Below are 21,700 nucleotides of genomic sequence, written 5' to 3'. Positions count from 1 at the left end.
AATCTGGACCTCGAGATCCAGTTTAGCTTTATCCCTAGTCAAGCACACCTGAGCATGCTAATTAGTGTCTTCAGGATCATTAGAAAATCACATTTAGATGAGTTTTATTAGGGTTGAAGCTAAACTCTGCAGTGCATTGGATCTCCAGGGTAAGATTTGAGGAACCCTAATGTAGAGGATATGGAGAGTATGGAGCTTACACTCAACTGCTTAATTTTATTTAGAGGCACATACTGCCCAATTTGGTGCAGCTGCTGATATTTATATTGCCAAAATTAAATTCTGACAGCTTGTAAACTAAACAACAGTATAGCAGACTACTATATAAAATACAGACAATTATTTAATATTTAGTTGCTTCAGTCTAGTCTAAATGTTCATCTTGAAATATTAGACTACTAGAAATATATGTAATATGTTAATAATTAAATATATATAAATATATTTAAAAATTTGGACTAAAAGACCATTTACTTGCTTTACTTGTGTACACCAGATTTTCCAGCAAGTTGTGATTATGCTGATCATTTAGATGATATGCGTATCCAATGTGATACAGTGGGCTTTATAGTGTTAAGACTGCGTTAATATCAGAAAGATTACATGTTAAAACCAAGGAAGAGATTTATGATATTATTATGTTTTGAGTTAGCCTACATCTGATCACATTAATAAGGTAATGACCTATAAAGTATTTCTTGAACCAGGTTTTAAATGTCTGTTAAGATAACTTAGGACTGCCAGGAAAAGCCACATGGCAAGCTGACTTTGAAGATGTGCACTTGGCCGGCTAATGCATCCTGTAAGACATGAAGTACTCCCAGCTAAACCTCCAGTCTGCAATACCCCCATCTATAAAATCCCTTTCTTGAGACAGAGGGCAGCCCAAATAAATGTCAAATATACAAGACAGGCTCAGGAGCGGTAGCAAGACACTTTCCCACAGTACCAAAGAGAACCAAACATTACTCTAGAACATCATATTACTTATTAATATAGCAGACACGGTCACCCAGGCCAACTCACATAGATCATGACGAGATCACAGAGACATAGCCAACGGCAGCCCACTACTACATTGGAGGAGGTTACATGTGTCAGGCTGCCATTTTGTATCTTTCTCGTTGAACACATGAAGTAAAACATTAGACCTATACCATATATATCGCTTGGGTACGAACACAAAGATGCATTAAAAAACATCACAGAAAACACTGACGATATGCGCACATGATAATCGCCCAGGTGTGCACAGGGATTAAGTGTTCATGATACTATTATAAGGTACTAAAATGCACTATTTCGGGGCAAAAAGAACCCCCAAAATATATCCCTCTGAGGTCACTACCTCAGTGACAAGCTGATGTACCTCTAAAGATGCAATTGTTGCATATTTTTCCCGCCAGTGTGAGCACAAGTTGAATGCACATACGTTTACCTTAGAAGATTCTGTGTTTCTTTATGGGGCCCCAGTATACAGGGCATGAGGGGCTGGGAAAGTGGAAAGCTGACATACACTCTGTATCACTCTCATACACATGCGTACCACACAAACACCGATATGGTGGCCGCTCAGCTGCCGTGGGCCATCACGGTTCAGCATCGAGTTACAGAAGTGCGATGACTCTGCTCATTCCAGTTTCACTCGCATCGCACCAATAAACAGGCCAACACGCCAACTCAGCTCGACCCACACCTCATCTCCCAACACCTAGACTTATGTACTCCTTTAAACACCAAAAACAAACGATCCCTCCCCTTGATCCATCCACCTATTACAGTACACAACATGAACAAGTTACGACATCGAGCTACTGTTGGTCCATTTCCGATTCATCGTTATTTGATTTAACCTTCTCTTCCTAAAAAATGTTTGTGTGCTTATGGTTGTGTCACAGTAGCATTTCTCAGCCATTGTTTCTAAATGACCAATTTTTGCAGCTCATTATCCAAACATGTATCAGTTTGTCAACAAGGTCCACCAAACGCTTTCAACGGAGCAATATTGTATAAGATATGTCCCCTTTAAGAAGTTAATTCTAAAAATGGAGGACATTCTATGTCATTTTCTCACCAATATTAAGCTTCACTGTGCCATTCTGGAGGGGGCTAATAAGCCAGCATCAAGATCTCTTATATCACTACAGGATGAGAAAGAGCTCCGTCCCCTCCTCCACTTTTTAAGAGACTCTATCAGGTCAGGGGCCCAGTTTTCCCCAAGTCTTAAAATATACTTCTTGCAGAGGCTTTATTGAAGATATTTCCTGATTGCATTATAGCAGATCAGGTCTTCAACAAGTAAGAGCTATGCCACCAGTTAGTCCGGAAGCTTGCTCATGTCCTTTTTCTTTTTTTTTTCAGAGCTGTACTGGCCATAGAGGTCTAAAACCAGCAAGCGAGTAACACTGAAGGCTCAATCATAGGACAGAAGTAAATAATGCTGATGACATGCTTATATTAGTAGCTGGTTTGTCTCTTACTGTATCTACAGCCAAGAACAGGCAGACTGTTATGCACACACACTTCTCTTCATTTGAGTGATCCATGCAATGCATTTTCAGATAAATTATAGCCTACTCAGTGGTTGGTTAGGAAGCAAAACACAGATGCAAGAGACAATAATTTATGTACATTTCACTTAAACCATTTTTAAAAATTAACATCATTGTGCAGATCAAAAAAAGAAAATGTAAAAGAAGCACAACATTAAGTAAAATAATTCAAACTAATTTTTTATGGTATTTATCGCTTATATTTATGAAAAAAAAACACCAACACTAGTGCTCTGTATTCTTTTTCTATTGTATCTACCTTTATGTCTTGTTTTGTAACTGCATTAGACTAACCAGGACTTGTCACAGCACTTTCATATCATTGCTCTTTTGTTGGTTTGATTGCTTCAGCTTTTGTTGTCCTCATTTGTGGACAAAAGTGATTTGGATAAAAGTGTCTGCTAAATGACTAACTCTAAATGGTTTAAATCATGGAGCAATATGTAGACCAAAAAGTCTAGACAGGTAAACAAAAATAATCAAACAAGCAAAAAAAACCCAAAACTAATTCTCACTAAGGATGAAAATTATGTGAAATAAAAAGCACAAATATTATAAGGCATATTAAACGGTTCCTCAATTTTTTTTGTTGTTGTTGACCGGTCTATTTTCACAATGTGTGGGCCTTTGCAACTTTTCACCAAAATTAAAAATATGAACACGAGGGGAGTTAACATCATTTTAGATGTCTTCTGGATTCTAACATCTATGCCAGACCCGAACTGACCTCAATAACGTCATTCCAAAACGGTCTCAACGAAAACCAATTTTTCTTTAAAAAAAGAAAGAAAGATAAACGTCCTGACACAGACCTGTTAAAATTAGACTTCTGTCAATCTCATCTGCAACTATTTCTGAACTCGACTTAAACCTCACGTTCAAAGTTAAGGCACCTGCTTCATACATTCATTTTAGCCTAACTGCAAAAATTGCAACAGTAACTGTACACGGGGAACTGCACTGGCATTCACATAAACACAGTTAGTTTATTAATGCATGGAATGATTTAGACAATTCATCCTCATAATACTAAATAACATATAACTATATATATAACTCTGTATATAACTATGCTGACATAACATACTGACATTTAACATAGCAAAACACCTCTTCATTTCACTTAAACATAACTCGCAGTAGCTTGACTATATGCATTCATGACTTCTTGACCCCTGTACTTATGCCTATGTGGTAAGTTGTAAACAAATGATCAGTAGTACAAACAAGGTATTTTATGACTATAGTGTGATGACATGAGGCGTGCTCTGGGCCTATGTCTTCTTAAAAAGTTGTAAACCACGTATCTCTTTAACACTGCCGTATCTACTTAACCTTTCTCTCTGGTCTCTACAATGCCTCATGTAAAGCCCTAATGTATGCCTTACTTGCAAAAGATCCATTGCTATTAACTGAAATAACTATGTAAAGTTTGAAAATGTAAATTATTTCATTCCAAATATAAAAATCTAAGATTCATCTTCTAGAAAGACATGCATGTTTATTCACTAAGATATGGGAATATAGGATTTAAAAAACAATTTTTACGCTTTGGGGAAATAGTAAAAGGTCTATATGTAGCAGAAAGCCTCAGCATGTCAAGCATATAAGCGTGTTAACACTACAGATATCGTTTACTCCCAGTCATAAGATATGAAACCAGTACAATCCCCTGTCTTTTGTGTAACACTAAAGGAGATATTTTGCCTGATGTCTAAGCTGCTCATTAATTTACATTGGACAGTGGCTTCAAAAAAAAAGATTATTTGAAGTATTCTGAAACCACAGCTTTCTGCAAGAAACAGGCTAACATTTAATTGTAGCTCTTAAATTGCATTTAGACCAGTAGACCTTCAAGACACAGCAACTTTGAATTTATATTACTGAACAACATGATAGAGAGGAGAGGGAAATAAAAACACGAGCCATGCTGTCCTCAAATTCAGGTCGCCCCCATAAACCTTATCTCTGATTTTGACTGAGCTTTTCTTGTCCTTTTTGACTGGTATTCGAATTGCATTACAGTCAAAACAGCAGCTTGGGCATTCTGTAAAACAGCTTATTTTGTATTCCACAGAAGATAGATGTCATAGCAGGCCTACAACAAACCTTTTCTTTCTTTAAATGAGCTAGTAAACTAAATGAAAATTCAGACCAGGGGTGTCACTAGACTGGAGGTTACCTTAAACTGAGAATCATTTTCTCTGACAGTACTTTAGCAATCATGCTGTTTGTGTGTTTTCTATCCGTTGTTCAGAATCAGAACTAATACCTTACTTTTTAGATCTTGCAAAATGTTCTAAATTTGTTTGAGATTCGGTTGAATTCATTCCAGTAGTTCACTCACACTTAACTATTTTCAGGAATTTCTCACTCTGAAATAGTAATAAGATATATTGAAAATCAAAAACATGAAAGCAATTGATAATATATTTACCAGCAATCTATTGCAGGAAAACGTATTCTGATATTTGTCAGCGATGAAGCAGCTTGACTGCAAAGCCAGTTCATATATAAATATTTCTGTAACGGTATCCAGTGGAAAAGATAAAAGATATTGGGATCATTTTTTAATGGGGGCTACTAACAGCCCTAATCAACACATCTCATGAGCAAAGATATCAAACGTCACGGTGCTACAAACTCCGGATGCACGTAAGCGTGTGGTGTCTATGAAACGGGTCAAATTTATGTTTGCACCTTCAACACCGATTCCCCTTTTGCACACATTAGGAGAGTGCTGGTAGGGGGATCGCCAGAAGATCACATGGTTCCACCGGTGAAAGAAACCTAAAACCAACACCTACTGAGTCCAAGAACATGTGATGCCCAGTACTCGCTCACATAGACGCACACACTTTAGACAACACATCTTCTAAATTAACAAAATTCATAACAAGTACCTAGTATGTCACTGAATGATGCCTTGGATGATCGCTCCATCCATACGCCCAAAATCGTATCACATACATGATGGTGTCACCATTTAACTCCAAGCATCCATCTCGTCCAGTCTGGGCTAATGTTATGAAACAAGCTCACGAGGTCCAACCTCATCTTATCTCAATCTTGCCCTTATCAAACTAAAAACAAGCATCTCCTATTAATAACTGGCATTAAACAACTTTAAATGTAGTGTGAAACATCTACATGAAACAAAGTCTAATTCCACTGCCTCTGTAAAAAGGCAAGAGCATAAAACGGTAGGGGGGTAAAGCAAAATCCGATCTGAGTGCTTTTGACGAGCATCTCGGGACCGACGATCCAAGAGTCTCCATCATCCTACACCTCTGATCAGGGCAACATGGATTAACAGGGGAGGAATGGTGGGGTACAACCGAGCGCTATGAGCATCATCAACCGAGCCCTGAAATGAAGACACAGGCTATATTTAACTCTGACTCCATACGCTGTTGGGATGGGAAAAAAAGAGTGAGGCTACACGGTCAGCATCTGCTGGCACAATAGACCCGAGACGTTAGACATAAAGAAAAGTTTTGTGTATAGTTCACGTTTGCATTTGTAGAAGTCCCAAGGAGGGTAAATGAGCATGACATGATAAAGATAAGACTGGAAAACGAGGCAAAACTGCCAATCTTATTTAGAAAGCACATCTAATTTTCTTATTACACAAATGCTTACAAAACATGCACAATAGACATGAATATTGAACTGAGTTATATTCATTATTTATTCGCTAATTATTAGTATTATTTTCATGCGTGATTTCGGGACATTAATCCAGTGCAGCTATAGAAACCAGTTTGCCTGAGACAATGGTCAGTTTTACAATTAATAAAATTTAGTGGTCATTGCACAAAAACATTTCCTAGCAGAGTGCCACAACTGCCCAAGCGGAATCAAGTATTTTAAAGAGAAATATTTTAAAATCTATTTTAATATCTTTGAGAAGTTCTCCATTGAATTTCTGCTGATCTGTTGGACATAGGCTGTTACCTAAATTCCGCAACGTTCTGTTTTATATTTTAATTCGCATCAAGCTTCTCATCAAGCCAGAAACTTCTTCCTAGACGTGCTCAACAGCATGTTGAATCAACCCTGAAATCAAACCCTTTGGGGGCCAAAACGAATCCAGCAGCTTTCCAGATAAAGACACAGCATTGCACAGATACTCTAGATCGCAGCTTTACCTGTCACAGTGAGGTAAGTATTTCCACAAAACCCTCAGTCTTTGGTCTTCCTTCCAGCTGAAGTCTGTCTCTCCGGGGCCAGCGCGAGCTCAAGGACAGCTGTTGCTGACGCATAAACGTCTTGAATGAAACCTGAGATTGAGCCGCAGGTATAGAGGATCATCACTGGAAAACTCTTACACACGAGGGTCCTTGAAACATTAAAACGCTATTTCTGCTTTACCTCACCTGGACCTGGACTTTTATGTTTTTATTTTTATAATCATTTCTGTAACGCCTACGGGGAAACCCGTATTGAAAGGTTTCTGGAACTCAAATGAGTATACAGGCAATTCGTTTATTTGCAAAATAAAAAAATAAACAAAACTAACACATGAAGGCTAGTACTGAATATCGCAAAAATTTCGAGTACGCGACCAATAGGGCTCGCGAATGGGAAAGAGTTCACAAGTAGCCACAGACGAGCATTTTGACCGTTGGTTTGATAAAAGGCGCGAAAATCTCTCAAAGGGGTACATCGATTAACGCGATCAAGATTGCATTTTAATTATCATTTAATTTAAAAAAATTAACGAATAATTGGAGCGGTATTAGTAGCTAATTGTTATTTATTTATTCTGTGTTATTTTTACGTGATAGTAATTAGTCAGCACTAAAATACGCCTGATTTAAACTGTGCTTTAAGCTTAAGGTCCTTGAAAACTTTGTATTCGTCCACAAAGCATGTTTTTATATTAAACAAATGTCTCTCTGTCTCTCTTTCTTTCTTACGCGCGCACACGCACCGACCGTTTAAAGTAGATCGGGCAGCTGAGCAGAAATCTAATATTCTTGATCACTCCCACTGATTATGTTGCAGATGCTTCTTGGAAGGGATGAAGAACTATCACTGAAATGCACACGCTAACGACAACATTCTTTTCCGACGAGAAGAAAGACATTACTGAAACGATTCGCGTCGCAAGTAGAACACAGTTTAATGGGCCAATGAATGTTTAATGCACATCATTTACGGCATATTACTGTACATGCTGACTGAGAAGGAGATTGTGTTTGAAAACTGATATTGATGACGTAATACATCACGTTGAATTTTAAACATGTGGCGCCATCTTCTGGTGTAGCACATTTGAGAAAATAAGTAAAAATCAGCATTGTTTTTATATGTGTGTGTATATATATATATATATATATATATATATATATATATATATATATATATATATATATATATATATATATATATATATATATATATATATATATAAAATTAACAAATAAATAACACCCCAAAACATTTTTGCAGACAGCCACAGCTAAATATGTACGGATGTCATTGCATCAGAAAAAAATATCAAACTAAGTGGGAAAATATAAACCATATATTATCATTATCACAGTGTTATAAGAAGGTTAAGTGCAGTCATGAAAAAACATGAAAAGTTTATGCAGTGAAGTCTTGAGTCGCCATTTGGAAAGTGTTGTTGTCAGTCTGGAACTTATATTTCCCAATCTCTCTTCTTATTTCATTCTGGACCTGTATGAAACGTATTATAATTCATTAATTCATTGCTAAGGTCAACAATGCTACTGTATATTCTCATATGTTAATAAAAACGTGTTAGATCTTACCTCACAGTTCAAGAAGCAGTATAACAATGCCACAAAAAAACCCTTCAAAAAAATGCCATGAATCATATTTTGACATTTGTAGCAGCATGAAGTCTTTAATGATACTTTATGGATTTCTATGCTACGTGATTAGCGCATATATATATAAAGGTGATGCATATCTTTTATATTTCAAGTACATTTACACTAGAGGGCAGAATGTCTCTTACAAGCCTCAATACAAGCGATAATAACAACAAATGAGACAGATAATAACAGCAGTCATAAATCGCTACTGATTAAAGAATATATTTGATATCTTGTTTGTATTGTAGGCTGCCGTGTTTGCATTATAAGTGCCTGAAGAGTACCTGGAAGGAACCTAGCACGAGTTCGAAGAAGAGTCTTGCCTCTAGACCCACGTGTTCGGGAAACAGAGCAAATACAATATAATGCACTCCGAAAAGAGGGATAAGCAGAAGAGTTGACTTCGCCAGTCGCCTAAATGGCAGATAAAGGAGACAAAGGCACCTTATATATGTAAAATGATGTATTTGCAATATTGAAACCAAAAATAGACGTAAAGTTTGATTTTACAATTTGTAATAATTAACATATCTCACCTGTAAATGTTCCTGTCTCCTCCATTTGATTCTGGGGGTTTCGTCTTCATGACAATAATCCTGCTTATGTTAACAAACACCAGAAAGTTCACCTGGAAATTTTAAAAGCACATTATTTTGGTCTATGGTCAATGATGGGGGAAAAGTTAACTTCTTTAATAGTTTTATACAAGTAAAACATTACTAATAGAAAAATGCTACCCAAACACATGAATATAGAACAATTGTTTTATAGAAGAAATCAGGTAGAGATGTAAGATTTAAGATTTTTCAGGCAAATGCTACGAATGCATAACATATACGTTTCACTGCATACTACACTGGGATGGGAGAAAGTATTTAACAGGAATAAACGCATCCACCATAAATGCATCAAAAAATAAACACATATCCTGTTTTAAGCAAACGGGTATTGTATTCTGCATTAACTTACAAATACAGAAAGCAAAATGGGAATTTTGATGATCCACCAGAAGCCACTGTCCAAGTCATCCCAGCACCTGTCAACACATAGCCTATAAACACTTGTTTTTGATACACTCATGCGCATAGATATATGTATTTTAGGAATACATTTATGGGGTTAGGTTTAAGGGTAGGGATTGGGATTATATTTTTGGACAGTTGATCTTGGATCATGTCTTACTTGGCGAAATCAAGGTGAGCTGCTGCACAAATAGCATATATGAAACAACCTTCTATTAATTGTCCAAACGCACACCATAATAATCTCATCCTCACCCATAATTGTCATATTTATGTTTGAAGAATGTCCAGATTACTACAGTGACAGATGGCGTTCCTGTAATACAGAGAAAACGATCTATGAGTATTTAAGAGTACTGTACGTTTTATAATCAGCAGTTTGCATACACTTCCTGTAAGTTTAAAATGTGGTTTTACCCCAGCCAATAAGAATATAGCACCAGAAAAAGGTTCTTGTATGGGTGAAGGTGAATGCCAGCAGTGTCTGAAGATAAAGTCCCTCAACGAGCAGCCAGTAGAAATTTGATAACACGCAATACTGGAAAAACGTCACCACAGCCTTGCACAAAACCTGGCAGACGAGATGCAGCGTTCAGTTACGGTGGAGCAGATGATCACATTCAAATACGATGCATGCTTTGGCTTATGTTTTTATCTTGTCAGTTTGGTGTAACGTACCGTGGAGACTGTGCAGTGATTGACAGTCTCATCCGCGAATAACACTGCGTCCTTCACAAACACAGCCAAAGCCCTCAGGATGAATGAGGAGAAGAGGTTGAGGTGGATGTAGGTCCGTGTACACAGAAGCTTCCTATGGGATTATTGAAAATCTGCCCGTGTTATATGTTATCGGCATTCACCGGCGTAAATGTCAAAAATATTTCACCACAATTGAGCATCCGGCATGCACCAGAACAGTAAATGAGTGAAGGTATTGAAAAAAGAAGTGACTGTATAATGTAACTGGTACCTAAAGATGCAGAAGATGATGCTAGCAATGCAGAGAGAGCCAATGGACACGCCGTACCCAACTGTGTATATCAACTTCACCTTGGCAAAATACTCTTGCTAACATAAAATAGAAAATATCAAGTTTAGATACCACTCGATTCATCTTGGGTAAAATCTTACTAAATAAATTAAAGGTGAGGTGCGTAATTTCTTTTAGTGATTAAATTCTTGCTGCAGTTGCTTTAACCAAATGGCTTGAGTTGTGGCGTCGTTCTTTGTCGTGAAATATTTGTTGTATTAATTTCTATTTTAATATTAACAGATCAGTCGAAATATATCGCAATTTGTCAACATGCCGAAACTCTTTATACAGAAACAATTGGGAAAGAAATACACAGTGGACATTCAAATACAATAAAATAATGTATGAATGTCAGTACATTAGATAATAAATGACAAATAGTCATTTTTGGCTAATTAAAATAAATAAGTAAACACATTTTTTTGCGACAATAGGACAAAGAGGAAGCTTTCAGGAAACCTGCAGTTGATTTCTGTATAAGAACCTAGAACCCAACCAGAAACACTGTACTTCATAGCGTTCGGGTCTTTGCAAATAATATCAAGGATTGTTTGAGGCCGAAGAAGGTTGTTTACTCTGTGTCCAGTCTCTTCCTGTTCTGTACTGTTGTCCTGAAAGCAGGCATTGTCATAAGACACACTCAGCCCGCTCCATCCCTCTCTAGTGCATGTGCGGGAGATCAACTCTAAAGTCAACCAAAAATACTTATTTTACATTTGTGACAAAGCATTGGGCATTCACTGCCACAATCACATTCATAATGACTTTATGTTACAAAGCTGCTGCTGTTGAAGTTACCATGGGACTTGAGGAGAGGAGGTGGGCAAGACACTGCAACTCTCTCTCCTACACTGACTGAAGGCCAGCAGTTCACTCCATCCCACTCAACCTGACAACCTGAACACATCCACAGTGATCGACATAGCATTAATGATTACAGAAGTCTTCTTCAGTTACAATAAACCATATATTATCATCAATCAAGTCACCTTTATAGCCTATATAGCTCAAATATAACACTTTATGCAAGAGATCAAAGTATTAAAAAGGAGTTAAACAATCAGTGATGCAATAAAGTAGTAGTGTCGTTATTCTGCTCTGGTGAGAAGTATATGTTTTCATGTGAACTCCTGTAACTGTTAATGGTAATAATTATGCAGGTACCATAGTCTTATAATAACATATCTTGTGGTTCTGTACAGATGTTGCATCCATAAATGAATGGACCGCGGCAGTCAAGCAAGATTTAGGACTACAGCATACAAGTCAAAAGACGCTTTCTTTAATAATTGAATGTTCTGTGAACTATCCCTTTTACAATGCAGGTTAAATTTTGAAAACCTGAAATCTGAGGGTGCAAAAAAAATCTAAATATTGAGAAAATTGCACTTAAAGTTGTCCAAATATAGTAAAATATAATATAACATATACGTTTTGACAGTAGGGAATTTACAACATATCTTCATGGAACATGATTTTTGCCATTAAAGAAAACAATTCTAATTTATAATAAAATATTATAAAGATTAATATATAAAATGTTGACTCAGGGTCACATATTTGCTTTTATTATTTATGTTTTTAATAAGAATTCTGTCATCATTTACTCACCCATATGTCATTCCAACTTATTTTCTTCTTATTTAGTTTTTTCTTTGAAGAATGTTCAAGCATTTTTGACACTACTGACTTGTAACGTATGGATAAAAAAGTCGAGACATTTCACTAATTATCTTCATGTTTTAAAGATAAGAGAACGTCTGCAGGATTGGAACGACATTAGGGTAAGAAAAAGTTTTAAATTTAAATTTTTAGATAATCTATCCCTTTAATTTATTTATTTAAAGGTATAAGTCTGCACATTGACTACTGGATGAAATAATGAATGAAATTTTTTTGGATTAGTTCTTATCTGTGATTAAGCTCACCTGTATTTGTAGTGTTATAGTTGAACAAAGACTGCTCTAAACCAATTTTGAGCCGACATTCAGCTTCTTTCTCTTGTAAATGCAACACTATAGAACATTCAGGATGAACTGTCTTCATCTGCAAAACATACATAAGTGCATGCACACTATGAGAACTTTGAAATGCTCTTTTCCTTAATTAGGTCTATTTAAATGAAAATTTCACCAACAACCGAAAGCATGCACGTAACATACCCCTTCACACGTAACCATAAGAATCCAGATGATGAAGAGATGAATAAGATCCATGATGTTTCTTCTTACTTTTACAACATTCACACCACAGATGTAAATACTTCTCAGTCAAAAGTGTTCACAAAAAGTGCAGCTCTATTTCCTGTCGTATGTCGACACAAATATGCTCATTCACAGTAATTCTCATCTGTCTCTCCAGCCTGTTTAATTCAGCAGATGCTGATACGTATCTTGATGGTGCAGCCTATTTTTCACACCTGTATAGAGCCATTGTTACTTTACACAAATTGTATAATAGTTATTAAAATAAGGTTTATTTTCTTTATAATTTACTAACATTGTGCATCCAATAAAACCTTCATTTTGAACCTTCATTTTTGCCTTATATGTGTTAATACTCAAAATAAGCTTTTTTTTTACCTGCCTGATCACACTAGGGAAGTTAAATGAGTCTTTTATCCAGCACTATTTACTGCATGATTTAACATAAATCACTTTTTCTGAGTTAAAACATGGCATTAAGTCAGAGGTATGCAAATGACAAAATCCCTCCAGACCAAAGATAGTGTTTTTTTTGTAACTAAACATATTTCGAAATGGGTTGCAAACAGTTATGCTTTTAATTTGGTTTGTTGTGCATTTTACAAGGTTTGTGAACTAATTGTTTTATTCTGTTCGGTTCAGACAGACCCCATCCATCCATTTTTAAAGCCTGTCTTTTTCTCTGAGGAGCTGAGGTTGGTGTAGACTGAAAGCAGAAAGTCTTGATGCATTCAATATTCCACGGTTTTTAAAATGATAAAAGTGAGAAGGTGAATGTTTGAATATAATAAAATATATTGAGGACACAATTAGTTTGAACACATTTACTGATTAAGGTTTTTCTTTAGCTCTAGGCACTTTTACTTTTTATGCTATATAAACAACAACAACAAAAGTCTAATTTAGTTTGTGTCAGATCCAGGCTTTCAGTTTTTGTATGTATGTATGTATGTATGACAAGTCATCATAACAATACATTTTAAGAGAAATACTTATAGTCCAGATCATTATTTATTATCTCACTAATAAATAAATACATAGAAATGTTTGCATGTTATCCTAATAATCTTATTTTGACTTTTACTTCAACATAAAAATATAATGTTTACTCTACAAAGCATTAAATAGTTAGGGAAAGACTTATAATATTTTAAATAATGTTGTAAATCACTGTTTTCCAGAAATGCAAAAGTAGATCAGTCAACCTGAAAACTGCTGTGACTGAAAAATGGCAATGTAATAATCCAAGAGAATATAAACTATTTTTTAACTCGAAGACGTTCCACAGTGTATGCCTACACTAATATGTTTTTTTCTAAGATTTATTCAGTTATTTCTGGTATTTTATGTGCACATTGTTTTCAGGTGTGTCTTGTTTTGTCATGTAGGTTCATTATCCACCTTTTTCCTCAACGCGGAAGTAAGTCTATGGATGAGACTTCTGGTTCATTAGAACAAGGTGTCCGCTAAAAACAAGGTGTTCAATCTTCATTATCAAGTAGCAAAACTAACTGAGTTGTACAGATAAAAATAGCTAAACAATTGTTAAAATTGCTAAAATGTACTAATGGCGGCATCCATTTTTACATCAAGAAAAAGGTGGATTTTTGTATATAATAGGGAATTTTTTTTTATAATGACATGGGGTATTACAATTAAAAGACATACTAAACAGACATACTTTTTTTTGAAAATCTAAGAATGCACAAAGTTTCCTGTAAGGGGTAGGTTTAGGTGTAGGGTTGGTATAGGGCACATACCAGTTTGTACAGTATAAGACCCATTAACTATATGTAGAGTCCCCATAAACCACAAATACCAACTTGTGTGTGTGTGTGTGTGTGTGTGTTCCTTGGTATACATCCTACCTGCTTGCTCTGTCACACTAGGGAGGTTAAATGAGTCCTTTATCCAGCACCATTTGCTGCATGAGTGATCAAAAATCACTTTTTCAGAGTAAAAAGGATAACGTGACTTCAGGGGTATGCAAATGTCTCTCCAAAACAGACTTTTTTATTGTAAATAAACATATATTGAAAGGGGATGAATGATTTACAGACAGTTATGGTTTTAAAGAAGCTTATTGTGAATTCTACATGTTTTGGGAATTAAACGATTAATTTGACTCTTATTATGTGTGCAGTAGGTTTGTTTATTGTTTATGGTGCAGATGGCCCACGCCACCCCGTCCATCCATTTTTAAAGGCTGTCCTAAGGAGCTAAGGTTGGTGCAGATTGAAATCAGCCAATTACAAAAGATATATTCATGCAATATTCAGAGATAAAGAGAATTTATGTGATAAAGATTTGTGTGATTATGAGTTGTTGTGTTTAGAAACTGTTCTTAAAAAAAATCCAAACGACTTCCATTGTCTGTAATTGTATGAATGAAAAAAAAAACACTTTTCTGGACTCCATGGTAGACATAGGGAGTTTGGCATTTGTCAGGTAAATGTTTAGAAATATTTTTGTTATTTATTTAATGTGTTAAAGTGGTCCTTAGATGAAAATCGTTTAAATGCAAATGTGTGTTGGCAGTGTGTGTACACATACACCCTATAATGCTAAAAATCTACCCAGTGGTTTTTATTTCATTCCTTAAAAATATGATCCACTTTGTCAAATAAAGCCATTCATCTGAACGTCCTGATTATGCTGAGTTCAATGTATTACCCATAAGGAATGTCTAAAATCAGATTTAATGATAGATGAATTATACTGATGCACAAGCCTCAAACACTGATTTTAAGCATTTTCACAAAAAAACTATAAACTGGTTCTTTAAATCTGATTGGCTAATCACAATGTTGTTCCATGTTGACCTAAGAACACATCGAACTCAGCAAAATCAGAATCTGCAGAGCTCATTGTCATTTAAAGAGACATGCAACAAATAGGTTGATTTGTCCAAAGCTTATTTTAACAATATTAAAAGTTTTTACACAACCATTACGAAAGCTTAACCAAAGTATGTTATAGAATTTCCCCTAAGACCCTAAAGAGTCATAAAAAACTCATCCAAGGGTATCTGATGACCCCTTTAAATTTATTCATCTTCTATTCGGTTAATTTTAAGGTTAAGGGTAATTTTCCCTATGACCAAGTACTTTAGCACCAGTATTGTTTTATGAAGTGTTAGAATAATTTTTTATGGATGATTTGTGAAAAGGGTGGGAATATATTCTCAGAGGTTCAAGGGGAAAAAATGTCCATAGCTGAAAAAAGATGCATATGTTTTGGAAAAGTAGACAAGGTGTGAAAGAGTTGTTTGGGGGAACAGTTAAGCGGTATTTGTGTCTATTAATACTGTGCCTATTGTGCCTATCTATACTGCTTTATATGTCAGGAGGCCATATCCATCTATCCATTTATAGTGCATTAAGCAAAATATTCACAGGAGAGATGGTGTTGTGAAGAGAAATGATGACAATAGTGGGGAGGGAATTTGTATCCCGTCATTTACAGTGGACCCACTGGAGTCACAGCATTCTTTCCTTTTTTAGAAATGGAAGTAATATTGGGGAGGTGCAGCAAATTTAGGGAGATTGAAGAGAGTATATAACATTTAGGGCTCCAAACCATGCAGATCAACTGCAGTCAAACATTGAAATAAGGTTTCGTTTTTGTCCATTTGCTTGTTGTGATCGCGCCACTATGGCTTCACAAAAGCCAGAGCCCAAAAAAGAAGCAAAGCCAGTCCCAGCTGCAAAAGAAGAACCAGCTCCTGAAGCAGCAGAACGAGCATCAACAGCCGATCCTAAACCAACAACTCCAGCACCGGAAAAGGCTGCTTCTGCCCCAACTACAACACCAGAGTCAACTCCAAAACCTCCAGAAAAAGCCAGCCCTACACCTGGAGCGTCTCCAGTGGAAGCAGCCCCAGAACCAGCCAAAACACAGGCTTCTCCTCCAAATCCGGCTTTTAAATATGATCCTGCTGCTGCAGTAAGTCTTTGTGTTTTATGTTATGCATATCAAATGAAAGCTTTCTGCTGTCAGTCATGAGTGTATAAATGATTAAATCAGCACACAAAGTCATATCAAAGCATGGTAATTTTTTGTTTTGGCCCTCCTGTAAAACTGATGTCATTTATGCCATTCTGGCTCTCACCTCTGTTTATGTTATGTTACAGTATTTCATTTTCCTCAGGTGTCCGATAACCTGGACTGATGTGTGCCCAATAATTATTTGTAGTTGATTTTTATATTTATATGTCTATGTATAGACTATCACTTTACTGACAAGCACTAGGTATTCAAATTCAAATGAGGCAAAATGATAAAATGTTTTCAAAATGTCCACATGGAAAATTGAGATGTACTGGCATTGAAATTCATAAAATACAAAATACAATTCACTAAAACTAAAATAATTTTACATTATTATATAGAGCAAGATTAATAATATTTTAAGAAACTCACAAGTGTGATTTTAACAACAGAAAACACACAAATAACTGTTTAAGTTAATGCAAGATGAACAATTAGAAGGAGGAATATGTTAAATATACAATATCGGTCTATAAACGTTCAATGAAAAAAAAACCCAACCAAAATGGTGCAAACACAGCACAAATCCACATTGCAAAAGGTAACAATGTCATTTCAAATATTTTTATTGCTGGATCATTTCTATTTATGAAACTACACATCTTGCTACGTGGTTGTAATTGTCTGGACATGTACTGTACAATACACTGCTTCAAAGCTGAATTCCAGTAGATGTTCTTTTCATGGATATACACACACCTGCTACTGAGCTGTGAGGTCTTTCCACCCACCACTGTATTCACACACTTCCTAAGTTAGACTCCCCTGGGAGACAGATATGGATGATATGATCTCATAAACAGACTGTCTGCTTTGAGAGGAGATTATTCATGGTGCCAGGAAAAACGATGGCAGAACAACTGCCAGACTGTTATTAAACACATGACGCTAACATCTGTGCAGTAGTATACGGTAGAAGATCATGAATGATCTAAAATGCAAGAACACATTTAATGTGTGACTTAGCACTAAATTATTATGTTTAATTTTATGTATTTTACTCTTGTCTGCAGATTGCAAGCCATAAATGCCTACAAAAATCTAAAAACTGTTTTGTTTTTTAGGGTAATCTCAGTGCTGAACAGCTTGAAGGTAAGGGACAGCCTAAAAAGGTCATCTAATCAACTTAATTGAAAATTAACTCAATGTCATTTTGTGTTATACAGAGTTCAAAGAAGCTTTCCTGTTGTTTGCCAGGACTCCCTCGGGGGAGATGAAGATTTCACTAGCTCAGTGTGGAGATGTGATGAGAGCTTTGGGTCAGAACCCAACCAATGCTGAAGTTTTGAATGTTCTCGGAAAACCAAAGCCTGAAGGTTAGCATCACGGTTGGGGAAAAATAGATGTTGTGACTTTTAGAGACCCGAAGGCCTGAATTGGTTTTGTAAAGCAGAAGACAAAAACAAAACGTCTATTGTTAGGACCTCCAGGAAAATTGAGATCCACAGGTCTATAAAATCTACTGCTTTCCCAAGTCCCAATGGATCCGGAGCAAACCATTGGAAAGACTTAACGCAAATGTCACAGACACCACTGAGATGTTGACTGGCACAAACAAAGATATCAGTAGCAGCTAAGCTCTCTGTGACATTCGCAAGCCATTCTCTCAATACTGAGATCCAGTTAACTCTAATCAAAATGCCATTCTAAACACAGGAATGCATTAGGACAGGACAGGACAACACAAAACAAAAGTGCAACTGAGGGAGTGTGGTATTTAAGGAGTGTCTCTAATGAGCAACAGGTGAGGGTGATTAGTGGCTGTGGTAAATGTCTGACAATGCCAAACTCTCTATGTCTACCATGGAGCCCAGAAAAGTGTTTTTTTTTTTCCTTCATACAATTACAGACAATGGAAGTCGTTTGGAATTTTTAAAAACTATGAACTTTTTTTTTGTTGATTGCTGAAAAAATGTAATAATTTACTAAACTGACCTCTTTAAATTGTGTCATTCAGAAATGGAATCCAGACTGATAGACTTTGAGACTTTCCTGCCTATGTTTCAACAAGTTTCAAAGTCTACTGAAAAGGGCACATTTGAAGATTTTGTGGAAGGCCTTCGAGTCTTTGACAAAGAAAGCAATGGAACAGTCATGGGGGCTGAACTTCGCCATGTGCTCGCTACTTTGGGTATGGAATTATGAATGCTATATATATATATATATATATATATATATATATATATATATATATATATATATATATATATATATTAGTTATGGTTAAATGTTGTTAAAAAAAAAGGAAAGCTTAATGTTCTTTTTTTTATTTTTCCATTTTGGTCATTGGGACAATTTCAGGTGAAAGATTGTCTGAGGGTGAAGTGGATCAGTTGCTGGCAGGACAAGAAGACACAAATGGTTGCATTAACTATGAAGGTAAGAGCAGTTACCCAAGATTTCCTTCTACTGACAAAATTAATGACATGTAGGTTCTCATTGAAATTAATCTTGATGTTCTTTATCCAAGCTTTTATAAAACATGTCATGACTAGCTGAGGGAACTCTTCTGGTAAGTTCCTCTAAACCAGGGCTTTCCATCACCTTTCTACATGTTGTTAGTGCATTTTAAACTTTCATTTACGATACCCATATCTTTTCTATTGGCCTAGGTACAGCAGCAGCTTCACATGCACCGCCAGCGGAGGTTAACTGAAGGTCATGTGTGAGAATTGTCATCAGTGATTGATAAAGTTATCACTGAATCAAAAATAATGCAACTTTTTTTTTTTTTTTTTTTTTTTTTTTTTTTTTTTTTTTTGGAAAAACTGATTAAAATCTCTTTTCTTCACCCACCACTGAGAGGCTGTTTTATTTCATGAAAAAAAACATCTGTGCAAAGTCTTAAATCCAACTCTGTATAAGTTTCAGAAGTAGTCTATCGAAAAATTTGGTCTGCATGTCCCAAGAGAGGATCAACGCAGCTGTCAGCAGATAAACCTTTGACTTTGGTTTAGCTAGTGCCCCCGGTTTGCTCTAATCCCCAAATGTCAGGAACATTTACCAGGCACATATGATAAACCCAGACTCTTAGTCACTAGACCTCTCTCAGAGGACTTTACTAAGAAAAACATTGTGCTTTAGCCAAGTGTTACATTCACTAAAAGGATGCAGCAATGAGCTGAGCTTATTTACAGCACCTCACACTGAACAAGTGGATTGAATGTCCAGTCAAGTCATTATTGGAAAGATATGGATCAAGTGCCAAGTTATTTGTGAGTGTGTTATGGGGGAAATACCAAAAATTGTGTTATGCCCTGTCTAGGTATAGAGGACACAACATAAAAAGAGAGATGCTGATTCTTTATTATTGTAGCTTAGTTTGCGCTGATTAGCCATTAATATGTTTAGAAGGAACTGAAAAAAACACAAATATCAGGGGATGTGAAAATTTCTTTTAGGGCCCCCAAACCCCCTCAGAACCCGGGTTAAAATATAATGCGTTTATGTTGTGGGAAAAGTGGGAATTGTAAAAAAATCTAAATAATGATTCATGATTTTTTGATGAATTAATAAATGAAGATTTCTGTATTGAATAAAGGGTTTTCTTTATACTTTTTTATTAATCAATTTTAAAATAAATTATCACAGGTTTCAAGTAACATTAAGCAAAGTAACATTTTTTTCAGCATTGACAATTAATCAATATGCTATATTAAATTGATTTATGAAGCATCATATGGAGTAATGCCTGATGGGAACTTTTGTTTTACAGGAATAAACTAAAATGACACGTTTACTTCATGTGGCTACGCTTGAGAATTTTTACACTAAATAGTGTATAGTCTGTGGAGGGTTGTTTACATAAAACAAGATCAGCAATGTCGTTCGATCCAATGTTGTTTATTGTCTGCCAAGAAGTTTCACCACACACACAGCAAGCGTGAGGTATAACATTGAGGATGTTATTTTGCACTTGCCTATATTTGGCAATACCACAATTATCAATTAAATTGTTTTATATTTTTAAAAATAACCAGAGAAAACAGCCTGAAATTAAGTAATGAAATATAGATAAAAGCCTCCTCGTATTATAAACTTATTTAAACAATGGGTTCCTACACAGTATTTTTTTTAAAGAATCCTAACCAAAACAGCCATTCAAAATTTAAGTCATTCAATTTTCATTAAAGATTAGGTTATGTAATCTCTCTCTCTCTCTCTCTCTCTCTCTCTCTCTCTCTCTCTCTCTCTCTCTCTCTCTCTATATATATATATATATATATATATATATATATATATATATATATATATATATATATATATATGAAGGTAATAATGAAAATAGATTAAGGAGATAAAGATAATGATGAAAATAGATTAAATCTACCCGGCATGCACTGCGTGGAGGCAATCGTGATTGTTCTCAGAAGTAGATAAATAGGCCTGTCTGGCTTCCCGTACAAGTTTGGTCTTGTTAATTGGGTCGTTTATGTTGGAGGTCTATGGTTTTTTTTGTTTTTTCTTTTTTTCTTTTCTGGGTTCATAATATGTCATCATCGTACACGGCCCTGAAATGACGTGGAATATGAGTTTTAAGATAATGATAACGTTACTGATAAATTGGGAATTTGTAATATTGACATTAGCCCTTCTTAACAAAGACGACGCGCAGGTCGACGCAAGTCGTTCAAACGAGTCGCTCAAAGCGCAGCAGTCTCCCGCGTTCTTGGAGAGGCTGCATTTGAGAGACGCCGACGCTCGGGAAGATGACTGTGAACGGTACCTCGAGAGGTCGGCGATTTCAAGCGACTCGACGAGCCAATCCACTTTCAAATGCCATGCATGCGAGGACCCAAGTTTGGTTGATACCGCGGAGGAAGACGGAGCGAATCACTCGCAAAACGAGGAATTTGAGGAGATTCTGAAAGGACCTGTGACTTGGCGATTCTTGGGTAAGAAGTTAAGCTGTTTATAACATTATTGGTGTTTTACAGTTATCTTGGTTTTACTGACTTGTCTTAAAATCCGTTTATTCGTTCAACAAGCA

At 35.9% G+C, this 21,700-nt stretch overlaps 3 protein-coding genes across 4 annotated transcripts in view; 1 reads left to right on the top strand and 2 right to left on the bottom strand.

The window, feature by feature from the left end:
• scn4aa (sodium channel, voltage-gated, type IV, alpha, a) overlaps positions 1–7,491 on the bottom strand; it is a 28,796-nt gene extending 21,305 nt beyond the window's left edge. The window contains exons 1-2 of one of the 2 annotated variants that reach the window (XM_043253617.1): positions 6,932–6,950; positions 6,704–6,835 (exon numbers count right to left, since the gene is read on the bottom strand). The gene's annotated coding sequence lies outside the window, so the exon portion shown is untranslated. Of the gene's footprint in view, positions 1–6,703 lie in introns of both variants that reach the window. The other variant, XM_043253615.1, reaches the window with a different exon arrangement.
• Positions 7,492–8,147: 656 nt separating this feature from the next.
• ghrhr2 (growth hormone releasing hormone receptor 2) lies at positions 8,148–12,672 on the bottom strand. Its single transcript, XM_043254293.1, has 13 exons — positions 12,619–12,672; positions 12,385–12,502; positions 11,255–11,353; positions 11,032–11,141; positions 10,394–10,491; positions 10,102–10,234; positions 9,841–9,994; positions 9,679–9,739; positions 9,371–9,437; positions 8,938–9,029; positions 8,686–8,815; positions 8,336–8,377; positions 8,148–8,240 (listed from the first exon to the last, which is right to left on the bottom strand). Exons 1-13 carry the CDS (start codon positions 12,670–12,672, stop codon positions 8,148–8,150), a joined length of 1,251 nt encoding a protein of 416 aa, XP_043110228.1.
• A 3,578-nt stretch (positions 12,673–16,250) lies between these two features.
• zgc:163073 (uncharacterized protein LOC100037358 homolog) lies at positions 16,251–19,455 on the top strand. The gene is made up of 7 exons (XM_043253275.1): positions 16,251–16,605; positions 17,775–17,802; positions 17,877–18,026; positions 18,668–18,841; positions 19,012–19,089; positions 19,181–19,222; positions 19,323–19,455. The coding sequence occupies exons 1-6, from the start codon at positions 16,315–16,317 to the stop codon at positions 19,207–19,209; spliced, it is 750 nt and encodes a 249-aa protein (XP_043109210.1). The 5' UTR covers positions 16,251–16,314; the 3' UTR covers positions 19,210–19,222; positions 19,323–19,455.
• Positions 19,456–21,700: the final 2,245 nt, after the last annotated feature.

This window comes from Puntigrus tetrazona, chromosome 12 (genome assembly GCF_018831695.1).
Source record: "Puntigrus tetrazona isolate hp1 chromosome 12, ASM1883169v1, whole genome shotgun sequence".
NCBI classification, from domain to species: domain Eukaryota; kingdom Metazoa; phylum Chordata; class Actinopteri; order Cypriniformes; family Cyprinidae; genus Puntigrus; species Puntigrus tetrazona.
Note: the sequence above shows the minus strand (reverse complement) of the source record. Positions and strands in the feature narration are given on the sequence as shown.

What these genes read in the sequence shown, in the direction of transcription:
- ghrhr2 (XM_043254293.1), bottom strand. Translation starts at nt 12,672, where the DNA reads ATGGATCTTATTCATCTCTTCATCATCTGGATTCTTATGGTTACGTGT. An exon ending in ATCATCTTCTGCATCTTTAG is followed by an intron (nt 10,235 to 10,393) that starts GTACCAGTTACA and finishes ATAATCCCATAG; the next exon opens with GAAGCTTCTGTGTACACGGA. An exon ending in TCGTGCTAGGTTCCTTCCAG is followed by an intron (nt 8,378 to 8,685) that starts GTACTCTTCAGG and finishes ATTTTTTTGAAG; the next exon opens with GGTTTTTTTGTGGCATTGTT.
- zgc:163073 (XM_043253275.1), top strand. Translation starts at nt 16,315, where the DNA reads ATGGCTTCACAAAAGCCAGAGCCCAAAAAAGAAGCAAAGCCAGTCCCA. An exon ending in CAGTGCTGAACAGCTTGAAG is followed by an intron (nt 17,803 to 17,876) that starts GTAAGGGACAGC and finishes TGTGTTATACAG; the next exon opens with AGTTCAAAGAAGCTTTCCTG. An exon ending in CGGAAAACCAAAGCCTGAAG is followed by an intron (nt 18,027 to 18,667) that starts GTTAGCATCACG and finishes TGTGTCATTCAG; the next exon opens with AAATGGAATCCAGACTGATA.